The 13,749-nt window shown below is 44.1% G+C and overlaps 1 protein-coding gene across 6 annotated transcripts in view; it reads right to left on the bottom strand.

The window, feature by feature from the left end:
• usp25 (ubiquitin specific peptidase 25) overlaps positions 1-13,749 on the bottom strand; it is an 87,006-nt gene that overhangs the window by 25,136 nt on the left and 48,121 nt on the right. For all 6 annotated transcript variants that reach the window (XM_039005490.1, XM_039005487.1, XM_039005486.1 and 3 more), the window contains 4 exons: positions 13,362-13,432; positions 12,950-13,178; positions 12,317-12,574; positions 1,583-1,725 (listed from right to left, as the gene is read on the bottom strand). In XM_039005490.1, the coding sequence (XP_038861418.1) occupies positions 1,583-1,725; positions 12,317-12,574; positions 12,950-13,178; positions 13,362-13,432 (701 nt within the window). The remainder of the gene's footprint in view (positions 1-1,582; positions 1,726-12,316; positions 12,575-12,949; positions 13,179-13,361; positions 13,433-13,749) is intronic.

A 13,749-nucleotide genomic window follows, 5' to 3' on the forward strand; every position in this document is an offset into this window, starting at 1 on the left:
AAAGCCGTCATCAAGGCAAAGGGTGGCTACTTAGAAGAATCTAAAATATATTTTGATTTGTTTAACACTTTTTAGTTTACTACATGAATCCATGTCTGTTATTTCATAGTTTTGATGTCTCCACTATTATTCTACAATGTAGACCATAGTAAAAATAAAGAAAAACCCTTGAATGAGTAGGTGTGTCCAAACTTTTGACTGGTACTGTATGTTAGATTCACTCTACTAATGTGAGGTACACACACAGCTCGTCATGTGAAGGACACAATGGATGCTTTAAAATAAATTGCCATGTGAACGACAGTCTCTGTGAAAGGCAGCCCTGTGAAGGTCGAGGTCCTTATGGTAAAGACAGTCTCTACAGACAGCCCTATACAGTCCTAGTGTGGTACAGCAAGCAGACAGTCTTTGGTCTATTTAAGGGCATAGAAATTAAACATTGATTCTACTACAGCACTTTGACAACATTTTTCACCAGACTCTCTTGTAAATGACAAACCAAGCAAAACCAACTAATTTATTGATAGGAGCAGTGAGACGATGCAGTTACATTAAGCTTGTATTTTTCCATCCCAAAGGGTTTATATATGATACAAATACAGTATGTATGAATCAAAAAGGATGTTAGAAACAGTAAATCACATTTACATTTGTGATTTACATTACATTTAACATTTGCTCCTGAGATGCGGTTTATTTCTCAGCAGCAAAAATAAACACTAGGCAATTGAGTCGCTGTTTAGGTGAAGTTTCTGTCCAAATATCTCTGTTGTAGAGTAGAGTGCTTCTGTTGCAAGATGCAAGTAGGCTTGACAGGGATAGGCTTTTCTCACAATATATTATTATAGCTAGCCCAAGGCTAGTTTCATCGTCTAGGATAGTGCACTGGCTGTAGTCTAATATAGCACCCTATCTTGGTCTGCCAAGAGGTTTGGTTTGAAAATGTCAACAGTGACTTGCCCTGAGCTAACCATGACTCTGGTTTGAAAACTGCTCTGAATTAAGATTTACTCAGGTGTGAAAAGCCTGTAGGAGAACCAAGAGGAGAACATCTCCTCATCCTAATCACCAACAGGCAAGAGACTTTTTAGCACACCAAATAAGTCAGCTGGGTGAGCTGAGTGTCGAGCGCTACCTCATCACTTGTTACCCCCCCTCCCGACGACAAAGCTTCCCACCTGGGGGATGGCCACCTCTGCCATACGGTGGGCAGAGGGCTTATCCTTCACAGGGGGGTCAGAAGGAGGCGCGAGAGGGGTTTCAGGGTTCACCTTGATTTCAGGCTGGGGGGGAGGGCGTGGGGAGACACTCTCCCCACTGGACTGTGGAGAGAGCTAGAAAGAGAAAAGGGGAACGAAAAGGAAACGAGAAGGGAAAGAGAAGGGAAAGAAAAGGAAAGAAAGAAGCATGGAGGGCGAAGTTAAACAGAAAGAGAAAAAAGGATGAAAATAACTTTACTGGGGTTGAGTGGTAGGCCTACGTGGTTCTTTGAAGTGAGCGTAGAAGGAGCAGTTGTATAGCGTGTGTGTGTAAGAGGTGGAGTATGTGTGTGTGTGTTATCTGCTGTGCTATATGGTCTTACTGCAGTAAGCAGTCCCTCAGGGCTCCTCTCCTCCTGCTGCTCGGCTGCAGCCTTGGAGATGGCCCTCTCTGTGTCCTCCTGCAGGTGCCTGGAGAAGTCTGTGGGGGACGGCTGCTCCATGTACTCTGGGTCCTGCTGTGGAGCTGGAGGAACCACACACAAACCAACAACCAACATGAAATACACTACTACAGGCAAGCAAAATCTAGTCTGTCTAATATAATTTTTACACTGTTGTGTCGATCTGCACCACACCCAAACTATGCTGGTCTGGACATTATATTTTTACTCTTCCAGAAACTATGGTGGATGTGTAACCAGGCCAGCACTGGTGATGTGCAGTTCGCAAATGATAGGTTCTTATTGAACAACTCTTTTTACTGACTGGTCAGTCATGATTTGTATTTTTCAGGACTCGTTGATTTTAGTTGTTCATTTGACCTGCTGGCCCCCATGAATACAGTAGGATTAATATGTGTTCCTCAGGCTGAGCAGCTCCGGAGACATGCTCCGACCAACTGTCTATCATATGCGCGTGGAGGAAAATAGATCATGCTGCAGACAGCAGAGAGAAGAAAAAGACGTTTAGCACTGGCGTAGCACAACCTCCCGCAGCCCACACCACACAAAATGTTCTTCTTTGGGGGGGGTTGGGGTCCCCCTAAAGAAAAACCCTGGAATGAGTAGGTGTCCAAACTTTTGACTGATACTGTATAACTAAGCAATTTAGATAATTGATATATCGGTAGCTAGCTTACTGAAATGTTAAACAGAGAGAACAAAGAATATAGCCATTTAATAATGTCCATGTCCAAATATTAATGATGTCTGGAGTCCGACACGGTTCCCTGGAATTATCATAACGGCAAAAGTCAGACAAAAGTCAATCATCAACATGTCAATAGCTTGTATAGGCACGGTTTATTTATAATTTTTTATTTAAATAGGCAAGTTAGTTAAGAACAAATGCTTATTTACAATGACGGCCTACCAAGAGGCAAAAGGCTTCCTGCGGGGGCTGGGATTAAAAAATATATATATAGAACAAAACACAAATCACGACAAGAGAGACACCACAACACTACATAAAGAGAGGCCTAAGACAACAAAGCATGGTAGCAACACAACATGAGAACAACATGGTAGTAACAACGGCAGCAGCACAAAACATGGTACAAACATTATTGGACACAGACAACAGCACACAGAAGGTAGAGACAACAATACATCACGCGAAGCAGCCACAACTGTCAGTAAGAGTGTCCATGATTGAGTCTTTGAATGAAGAGATTGAGATAACTGTCCAGTTTGAGTGTTTGTTGCAGCTCGTTCCAGTCGCTAGCTGCAGCGAACTGAAAAGACAAGAGACCCAGGGATGTGTGTGCTGTGGGGACCTTTAACAGAATGTGACTGGCAGAGCGGGTGTTGTAAGTGGAGGATGAGGGAGGATGAGGGCTGCAGTAGATATCTCAGATAGGGGGGAGTGAGGCCTAAGAGGGTTTTATAAATAAGCATCAAGCAGTGGGTCTTGCAACGGGTATACAGAGATGACCAGTTTAGAGATGTGTGATGATGTGTCCTATAAGTGACATTGGTGGAAAATCTGACGGCCGAATGGTAAAGAACATCTAGCCGCTCGAGAGCACCCTTACCAGCCGATCTATAAATTACGTCTCCGTAATATAGCATGTGTAGGATGGTCATCTGAATCAGGGTTAGTTTGGCAGCTGGGGTGAAAGAGGAGATTACGATTTTTTATTTTACCTTTATTTAACCAGGTAGGCTAGTTGAGAACAAGTTCTCATTTACAACTGCGACCTGGCCAAGATAAAGCATAGCAGTGTGAACAGACAACAACACAGAGTTACACATGGAGTAAACAATAAACAAGTCAATAACATGGTAGAAAAAAGAGAATCTATATACAATGTGTGCAAAAGGCATGAGGAGGTAGGCAATAAATCAAATAATTACAATTTAGCAGATTAACACTGGAGTGATAAATCATCAGATGATCATGTGCAAGTAGAGATACTGGTGTGCAAAAGAGCAGAAAAGTAAATAAATAAAAGCAGTATGGGTGGTGAGGTAGGTAAATTGGGTGGGCTATATACCGATGGACTATGTACAGCTGCAGCGATCGGTTAGCTGCTCGGATAGCAGATGTTTAAAGTTGTTGAGGGAGATAAAAGTCTCCAACTTCAGAGATTTTTGCAATTCGTTCCAGTCGCAGGCAGCAGAGAACTGGAAGGAAAGGCGTCCAAATGAGGTTTTGGCTTTAGGGATGATCAGTGAGATACACCTGCTGGAGCGCGTGCTACGGGTGGGTGTAGCCATCGTGACCAGTGAACTGAGATAAGGCGGCACTTTACCTAGCATAGCCTTGTAGATGACCTGGAGCCAGTGGGTCTGACGACGAACATGTAGCGAGGGCCAGCCGACTAGGGCATACAGGTCGCAGTGGTGGGTCGTATAAGGTGCTTTAGTAACAAAACGGATGGCACTGTGATAAACTGCATCCAGTTTGCTGAGTAGAGTATTGGAAGCTATTTTGTAGATGACATCGCCGAAGTCGAGGATCGGTAGGATAGTCAGTTTTACTAGGGTAAGTTTGGCGGCGTGAGTGAAGGAGGCTTTGTTGCGAAATAGAAAGCCGACTCTAGATTTGATTTTGGATTGGAGATGTTTGATATGAGTCTGGAAGGAGAGTTTGCAGTCTAGCCAGACACCTAGGTACTTATAGATGTCCACATATTCTAGGTCGGAACCGTCCAGGGTGGTGATGCTAGTCGGGCGTGCGGGTGCAGGCAGCGAACGATTGAAAAGCATGCATTTGGTTTTACTAGCGTTTAAGAGCAGTTGGAGGCCACGGAAGGAGTGTTGTATGGCATTGAAGCTCGTTTGGAGGTTAGATAGCACAGTGTCCAAGGAAGGGCCAGAAGTATACAGAATGGTGTCGTCTGCGTAGAGGTAGATCAGGGAATCGCCCGCAGCAAGAGCAACATCATTGATATATACAGAGAAAAGAGTCGGCCCGAGAATTGAACCCTGAGGTACCCCCATAGAGACTGCCGGAGGACCGGACAACATGCCCTCCGATTTGACACACTGAACTCTATCTGAGAAGTAGTTGGTGAACCAGGCAAGGCAGTCATTAGAAAAACCGAGGCTACTGAGTCTGCCGATAAGAATATGGTGATTGACAGAGTCGAAAGCCTTGGCCAGGTCGATGAAGACGGCTGCACAGTACTGTCTTTTATCGATGGCGGTTATGATATCGTTTAGTACCTTGAGCGTGGCTGAGGTGCACCCGTGACCGGCTCGGAAACCGGATTGCACAGCGGAGAAGGTACGGTGGGATTCGAGATGGTCAGTGATCTGTTTGTTGACTTGGCTTTCGAAGACCTTAGATAGGCAGGGCAGGATGGATATAGGTCTGTAACAGTTTGGGTCCAGGGTGTCTCCCCCTTTGAAGAGGGGGATGACCGCGGCAGCTTTCCAATCCTTGGGGATCTCAGATGATACGAAGGAGAGGTTGAACAGGCTGGTAATAGGGGGTGCGACAATGGCGGCGGACAGTTTCAGAAATAGGGGGTCCAGATTGTCAAGCCCAGCTGATTTGTATGGGTCCAGGTTTTCCAGCTCTTTCAGAACATCTGCTATCTGGATTTGGGTAAAGGAGAAGCTGGGGAGGCTTGGGCGAGTAGCAGCGGGGCGGGGCGGGGCTGTTGGCCAAGGTTGGAGTCGCCAGGAGGAAGGCATGGCCAGCCGTTGAGAAATGCTTGTTGAAGTTTTCGATTATCACGGATTTATCGGTGGTGACCGTGTTACCTAGCCTCAGTGCAGTGGGCAGCTGGGAGGAGGTGCTCTTGTTCTCCATGGACTTTACAGTATCCCAGAACTTTTTGGAGTTAGAGCTACAGGATGCAAATTTCTGCTTGAAAAAGCTGGCCTTTGCTTTCCTGACTGACTGCGTGTATTGGTTCCTGACTTCCCTGAACAGTTGCATATCGCGGGGGCTCTTCGATGCTATTGCAGTTCGCCACAGGATGTTTTTGTGCTGGTCGAGGGCAGTCAGGTCTGGAGTGAACCAAGGGCTATATCTGTTCTTAGTTCTGCATTTTTTGAACGGAGCATGCTTGTCTAATATGGTGAGGAAGTAACTTTTAAAGAATGACCAGGCATCCTCAACTGACGGGATGAGGTCAATATCCTTCCAGGGTACCCGGGCCAGGTCGATTAGAAAGGCCTGCTCGCAGAAGTGTTTTAGGGAGCGTTTGACAGTGATGAGGGGTGGTCGTTTGACCGCGGACCCGTAGCGGATACAGGCAATGAGGCAGTGATCGCTGAGATCTTGATTGAAGACAGCAGAGGTGTATTTGGAGGGCAAGTTGGTCAGGATAATATCTATGAGGGTGCCCATGTTTACGGATTTAGGGTTGTACCTGGTGGTTTCCTTGATAATTTGTGTGAGATTAAGGGCATCTAGCTTAGATTGTAGGACTGCCGGGGTGTTAAGCATATCCCAGTTTAGGTCACCTAACAGAACAAACTCTGAAGCTAGATGGGGAGCGATCAATTCACAGATGGTGTCCAGGGCACAGCTGGGAGCTGAGGGGGGTCGGTAGCAGGCGGCAACAGTGAGAGACTTATTTCTGGAGAGATTCATTTTTAAAATTAGAAGTTCGAACTGTTTGGGCATAGACCTGGAAAGTATGACAGAACTTTGCAGGCTCTCTCTGCAGTAGATTGCAACTCCTCCCCCTTTGGCAGTTCTATCTTGACGGAAAGTGTTATAGTTGGGTATGGCAATCTCAGAATTTTTGGTGGCCTTCCTAAGCCAGGATTCAGACACGGCAAGGACATCAGGGTTGGCAGAGTGTGCTAAAGCGGTGAGTAAGACAAACTTAGGGAGGAGGCTTCTGATGTTGACATGCATGAGGCCAAGGCTTTTTCGATCACAGAAGTCAACAAATGAGGGTGCCTGGGGACATGCAGGGCCTGGGTTTACCTCCACATCACCCGAGGAACAGAGGAGTAGTAGGATGAGGGTGCGGCTAAAGGCTATCAAAACTGGTCGCCTAGAGCGTTGGGGACAAGGAATAAAAGGAGCAGATTTATGGGCGTGGTAGAATAGATTCTGGGCATAATGTGCAGACAGGGGTATGGTGGGGCACGGGTACAGCGGAGGCAAGCCCAGGCACTGGGTGATGATAAGAGAGGTTGTATCTCTGGACATGCTGGTCTCAATGGGTGAGGTCACCGCATGTGTGGGAGGTGGGACAAAGGAGGTATCAGAGGTACGGAGAGTGGAACTATGGGGTCCATTGCAAACCAAAACAATGATAACTAGCCTGAACAACAGTATACAAGGCATATTGATATTTGAGAGAGACATACAGTAAGGCATAAAGTGATTGCAGGTCTTGATTGGGAGAGCTAGCTAAAACAACAGGTGAGATAACAGCAGCTAGTCAGCTAACACAGCAACAGCAGGTAAAAATGGCGACGACTAGGCAGAGAGGGTCGGATTAACTACACACAGAGCCTGAGTTAAAACACAGAGCCGACAGATAAAACACAAATAAACAGAATGGAGTACCGTGAATTAATGGACAGTCCGGCAGGCATCAGCTATGTAGCCAAGTGATCATAGTGTCCAGGGGGCAGCCGTAGATGGAGCAGGGAAGCCGCCACTACGCTAGCACGCGGCGTTTAAAGTTAGTAGCCCGGGGGGTGGTCTGCTCAGACGGAGGGGGTCTGCTCAGACGGAGGCCGGTTGAGGGCACAGCGGATGGGGTATTCGTCTGCAGACCAGACGTGGTCGTGTCGACAGAGAATCCAAGCCGGATGGCGATGGCGAAAGAGGTATTGTAGAATTGTGTTTGCTAACTGGTGCTAGCTTCGTGGCAGCGGCGTTAGCTGCAAGCTAGCTGTGAGGATCAGAAGTAGTGGCTCAGGGATTACGGCAGGAATCCGGCGTTGTTGTGGAGAGACAGTCCGATGCTGGTAAATTGGTGAGTAATATCCAGGCTAACAACAGGGCTGGTGTCTGTGCAGAAGGTAAAAGCTGCTAGCAGTGGCTAAAAATGACTAAATAGCTTGTAGCTGATTAGCTGGTTAGCTACTGGGGGTTCTTGAATGTGTTCCAAAGTTAAAAAATAATAGCGATTCCGTATCACATTGGGTGAGGTAGGTTACCGGAAGGTATAATCGAATTAAAAATCGAAAAGAGATAGATTTTTTTTTTTTTATATATATACAAGAAATACGAAAAATACGAAAAATACAAACGTACACGAGAGGACGAAACAAAACACGTCTACACTGCTACGCCATCTTGGGGAAAAAAACAACAAAAAAAACAGAGAAACCAAGTCTAGATTTAACCTTAGCCTGCAGCTTTGATATGTGCTGAGAGAAGGACAGTGTACTGTCTAGCCATACTCCCAAGAACTTGTATGATGTGACTACCTCAAGCTCTAAACTCTCAGATGTAGTAATCACACCGGTGGGGAGAGGGGCATTCTTACCAAATCACATGATCATTGTTTTAGAGGTGTTCAGAACAAGGTTAAGGGCAGAGAAAGCTTGTTGGACACTAAGAAAGCTTTGTTGTAGAGCGTTTAACACACAATCCGGGGAGGGGCCAGCTGAGTATAAGACTATCATCTGCATATAAATGGATGAGAGAGCTTCCTACTGCCTGAGCTATGCTGTTGATGTAAATTGAGAAGAGCGTGGGGCCTAAGACCGAGCCTTGGGGTACTCCCTTGGTGACAGGCAGTGGCTGAGACAGCAGATGTTCTGACTTTATACACTGCACTCTTTGAGGTAGTTAGCAAACCAGGCCAATGACCCCTCAGAGACACCAACACTCCTTAGCTGGTCCACAAGAATGGAATGTTCTACTGTATCAAAAGCTTTGGCCAAGTCAATAAAAATAGCAGCACAACATTGCTTAGAATCAAGGGCAATTGTGACATAATTTAGGACCTTTAGGGTGGGTTGCACCAACATGGTTTAAATTAATCTAGGTTTTGTAAATCTAGGTTTATAATTAAGCAGAGATGTGCTGCACCACTTAATTTTAAATCATAGATTTACTGATCCAGATGAACGGTTTTAAACTATGATTAGTGACATGTTACACCAATATATGAGGTATTTCGTGAGTTGAAACAAAGTAGCTAGCCTACTTCACAAATGAGGCCAAAATTGCTGTCCCTTAATGAAATAATAACTATGTAGAACTACTGAAACTCCATCGTGAAAGTTGTCACGGTTGGCTGATTTGAAATAAAAATCCGTTATTTGCAAGTACTAAACAGAAAACTAATTAATTAGCTACTGTTAGCTACTGTAGCTAGCTAGTTTATAAACTAAGCTAGCAAGCATAAAATATAAGTTATTATAGACATTACAAAAACATTATTTATTATTTGTCCACTAGCCACCTGATCATGGCACAAAAAAACCTCCTGTCCGAGCTGATGAAGGAATTTAGTAACGTACAGGAGGGGAGGATAAAAAGACAAACACAATTGTCAAAAAGAAGGAAGACACCTGGGCCATATTATGCGACAGATTCAATGGATCGACACGGATTAAAGAGAAGAGGGACCCAAATCGGATGAAGGAGTGCTGGAAAAACTTAAAAGCCAAAGCCAAAAAGGATGTGGCAGAGGAGAGGGGCTATTTCAGACCGGAGGGGGGCCTCCATCCAGGGGAATTGATCCCATCACCCAGAAGATATGCGAGATAATTCCCCAGCAGTTTGCCCCTCTCCTTAACCCCTATGGTGATGACGAACAACTCGACCCACCAATATTTAGTAAGCATAAGTAACAGGTAAATATCAATGACTATAATGCACATTAAAACTAACGTTAACACAACTTCACTACAATGTTACCGTTATCAGCCCCGTCACAGCATGTTGCATAACATCATCATTCGTACCAAGGCTGGGCATATCATAAGCCCAGCCTTGTTGTACAAAATGGCACGTAAATAGCCTACTAATAATGAGTTAATTTTCTTTCTTTCCTTTAGTTGAGCTGACACCCTGTGTCGTAGAGAAACAGCAGTGCCTGGATCTTGCACCAGCAGCAAAAACACCAGACAAGCCAAGCAAACGCCCCAGAACTGACATGAACCAAGCTCATATTGATGTTTTGGAGCTGGAGAGAGAGAAAAATGTACTGCAAATTGACGTCCTGAATTTACCAAAAGAGCTACTGCAAATAGGAATGTGTGTAGTCTATTGTCCCTAGTACACCTGGGAATCTAGCTCTCCAGTAAAATCCAGCTGGTGTTTTCTCTGTAGGGTTGAACCTCATGTACTGATTCTTCAGACCGGCAATAGCACTGGACACTGACTAAAATCCTGCCGACGGTTGACTTGTGGAGTCCAAAGAGACCATCCACCATCTGGAAACATCTAGTTGCATAGAACCGTAGGGCCACCAGAAGCTGAAGTAGTGGGGGTACAGCCTCGTTCCTATCACTCCCAAGCTTAATTAATGGTTGGTCCAATCTTTCTTTCCAGTTGCATTACAGAGTCGTTGGAGAAGCAGTATCTCCTTGAAAACTCATCGTTATCATAAAACTCAACAGGATTCAACCTGTCTCAAATTATTCTCTGAGGAATTATGTTGTTCTGGTCTCTCCACAGTAGATATGCTGCCATTTTAATCAGTTAAACCATCTCAAGAGGCAGTTCAGAATTTCTTTTTAAAAAGGAGGAGCACTGGGGCTAGTTGCATTAGAAGGGGTGAGAGATGAGGAAATGTTGGACGGGCAAGGAGGCATGGCTGAGTCAAATAGGAATCCTGACTTAATGAAGTGGTGATAAAAGAGCTCAGTCATGTGCTCCTTGTCAGTAACAACCACATCATCAACATTAGGGGACATCGGCAGCTGTGGGGAGGAGGGTTATTCTCTAGGTCTTTAACCTTTTTCCAGAACTTCTTAGGGTTAGACCCACAGAGAAAGAACTGCTCTCCTTAAAGAAACTAACTTTGTTTGGCCTTCCGGATTGCCTGAGTGCACTTAATTCTAATTTATCTGAACGAGAGCCAGTCAGCCTGAGCATGCGTGTACCGAGCCTTTCGCCAAATGGAATTCTTGAGGTGGAGTAACTCTGCCAGATCACGGTCGAACCAGGGGCTGAACCTGTTTCTAATTCTAATTTTCTTTATTGGGGCATGTGTTAACAATATAAAAAAAGAAAGCCCAAGCGTATTCGACAGAGGGGATCATGCTGATTCTATACCAACTTAGAAAGGAAAGGTCATGAAGGAGGGCTTGTTCATTAAAGTGCAGTTAGTTTCCCGAAATATGCAGTCTACAAAAAAACAAGACAGTTGGCGCAGATCTATCATTCAGGCCATGTGCTTGCATTCATGATGAGATACGATTGTTAGCTTGATAGTTAGAACGTTTGTGACTAAAACCATTGAGGCAATTGTATTTTCCTGCATGAACATTTTCAGTCCCCAGCGCATGCCATTTGCAGTTGAAATATATAGCCAATACATTTTGTACTGCATAACAGTGTAATTTAGATTATGGGTTCAGTAACAAAACATTTTCATAATAAACAGCTAGCAAGTGCTTGCATAAGCATGCTTGCCATAAAGTGTTTTATGTGACTGTTGTAAAGCACAATATTGAATCTACTCAATACAAGTGCTGTCTTTGCGAACTGCATGCTACTGCATTTCCCTCCAGAGTTTGTGAACTTGTGAAACGTACAGTTTCATATTTACTGTGAGCTAAAGTTTAATTCATTCAGCCCTTCTGGTTTATTAGTGTGCTTGTGGTGTTTCAGCACAGACACTTCTGCATTTTTATCCACTGCCATATATAGACAAATCTTTAAAGCTGCAATATGTCACTTTTTGGGCGAACGACCAAATTCACATAGAAATGTGAGTTATAGATCTGTCACTAATTGAAAGCAACTCTAAGAAGTGGTAGATCTGCACTATTTCTATGCTTCCACTGCTGAAGTATTTTTGCATCTTTTACATTTGGTTTTGTACACCAACTACAAACAGCTGAAAACGCAATATTTTTGGTTATGGAAAATATATATCACAGCGGTTTAGATGGTACAATGATTCTCTACACTATACTTGCTTGGTCACACTGAAATTAGGCGAACTATTAGAATTTTAGCAACCAGGAAATGGCGGAGTAATTTCTGTATAGTGCATCGTTAAGTTGTACCTAAGAAGGTAAACTGAACAAGGGTTTTGTATATACTTTCTTATTTATAGCGGATAAAGTTGCTTTTTGGTGGTTATAATGTAAACTACCAATAAAATGTTAATTCATGTTGTATAAAATAATGATAATTTTAATATTTAGTTAACAGCTCAATTTGGAGCACAACACCTCTAAACAAAAACATATCGGTAATCGGTGACTGTTGCCTCCCTAAAATTGGTATCGGACTCAAAAATCCTATATCAGTCAGTTCCTACATAGAATCATGATTCTTTTGAGTTTTTAGTTAATTGTTTGCTTGTAGGGGGGGGGGGGGGTCCTGCGTGCTCATAGCATTATTGAATCAAATGAACAAAAGGAGTCGAAGGATTCGTTCTTTTGACTGAAAAAGTTGAAAAAATCTGAGTCAGTAAAAAGAGCCGACCTTCCCATCACTAGTCAGCACTGCTCAGCTCAGAAGTGTTTAAATGGAATAGGTGACCATGCCTTGGCCCTCACCTGAGTTGTCTGGTGTACTGGGCTCTGTACTCATAGGCTGAGGGGATGTTGTTGTTGCTGTTTCTGCCACTACAGCTGTTGCGGCGGCGGCCACAGCCAGGGCCATCTTCTCTTGCTGGGCCTTGCGTGCCTGCAGTGTGTTCCACTCCTCCATCTCCTTGTCAAACAGGCCGTTGTCCTCCTTCACGTAGGCCTTCAGGTCCGGGGGGAGCTTATCCAGACCACTCAGCATCTGGCCCGTCTCCTTATCAAACTCCTCTGCACACACAACCAGGCAAACAGATAGTCAATATGGGAATTTATAAACTGGGTGGTTCGAGCACTGAATGCTGATTGGCTGACAGGTATGACTAAATATTTATTTTTACTGCTCTAATTACATTGGTAACCAGTTTATAATAGTGGTTTGTGGTATATGAACATCCTGTCCAAGTTGCAGCACAAACAGAGCCTAACAATAACTAACTACCTTGCACATGGCATGTCCTCATCATATACTCTGAGGACAGTGGTCATAGTTAATGATGATCACAAGAAAGAAGAAAACAAAGCTGAAGTATACCACAAGAAAAGCAAGGTCAAAATAAAGATATGGGATAATGCTGATTGAGGAGCAGAAGAAGCAGTATCTACCTTCTATGAGGAAAGGCTTCTTGTCGTTGATGTACATGAGGCAGTAGGCGCTGGCGTTGCGGTAGCCTCCGAATGAGTCCCTGACCAGCTCCTCCCAGGAGGACTTGGTGACTGAGATGTCGTTGTACTTCATCCAGCACCGCTGGTGGGGGTCATAGATGTAGGCCCAGTAGTGTCCGGCATTGGCCTGGCCCTCATGCACCAACACCGCATGCAGCCGGTACGGAACCTGGGAGAGGGCAGGAGACAATGAGTGACCATCCGGAGTGAACACTGGTCATGGAAAAATGTGAGCGTTCTCAAATCAAGATAATAGTGCATCATTCATTAGGTATTTTTGTATTACAGCCAATGACAATGTATGGTATTTGTGTGAAGGTGTATTGTCAGGTTTAGGAAGGGAATCTTTTACCTGCATCATGGACTTGTCAGAGTACATAAGCTCAATGGTCCTGTGGATTCTGGATATACTGCCCTGAAGATCTGGAGAAGAAAAATCCACCCATCACTAGAATTCATACATTTTTGTGCATGAGATCATAAGAGACAGAGGTATAATACAGCATATTGGGTTTACAAGGCTGGATGAGGTCAGAGGTGATAAACAGTACCAGTCAAAAGTTTGGACACACCCCATTCAAAGGGTTTTCTTTATTTCTTTACTATTTTCAACATTGTAGAATAATAGTGAAGACATCAAAATTATGAAATAACACATATGGAATCATGTAGTATCTCAAAAGTTTTACATCAAAATATATTTTATATTTGAAATTCTTCAAAGTAGCCACCATTTGCCT

The sequence above is a fragment of the Salvelinus namaycush genome, chromosome 12, assembly GCF_016432855.1.
Source record: "Salvelinus namaycush isolate Seneca chromosome 12, SaNama_1.0, whole genome shotgun sequence".
In the NCBI taxonomy this organism is placed as follows: domain Eukaryota; kingdom Metazoa; phylum Chordata; class Actinopteri; order Salmoniformes; family Salmonidae; genus Salvelinus; species Salvelinus namaycush.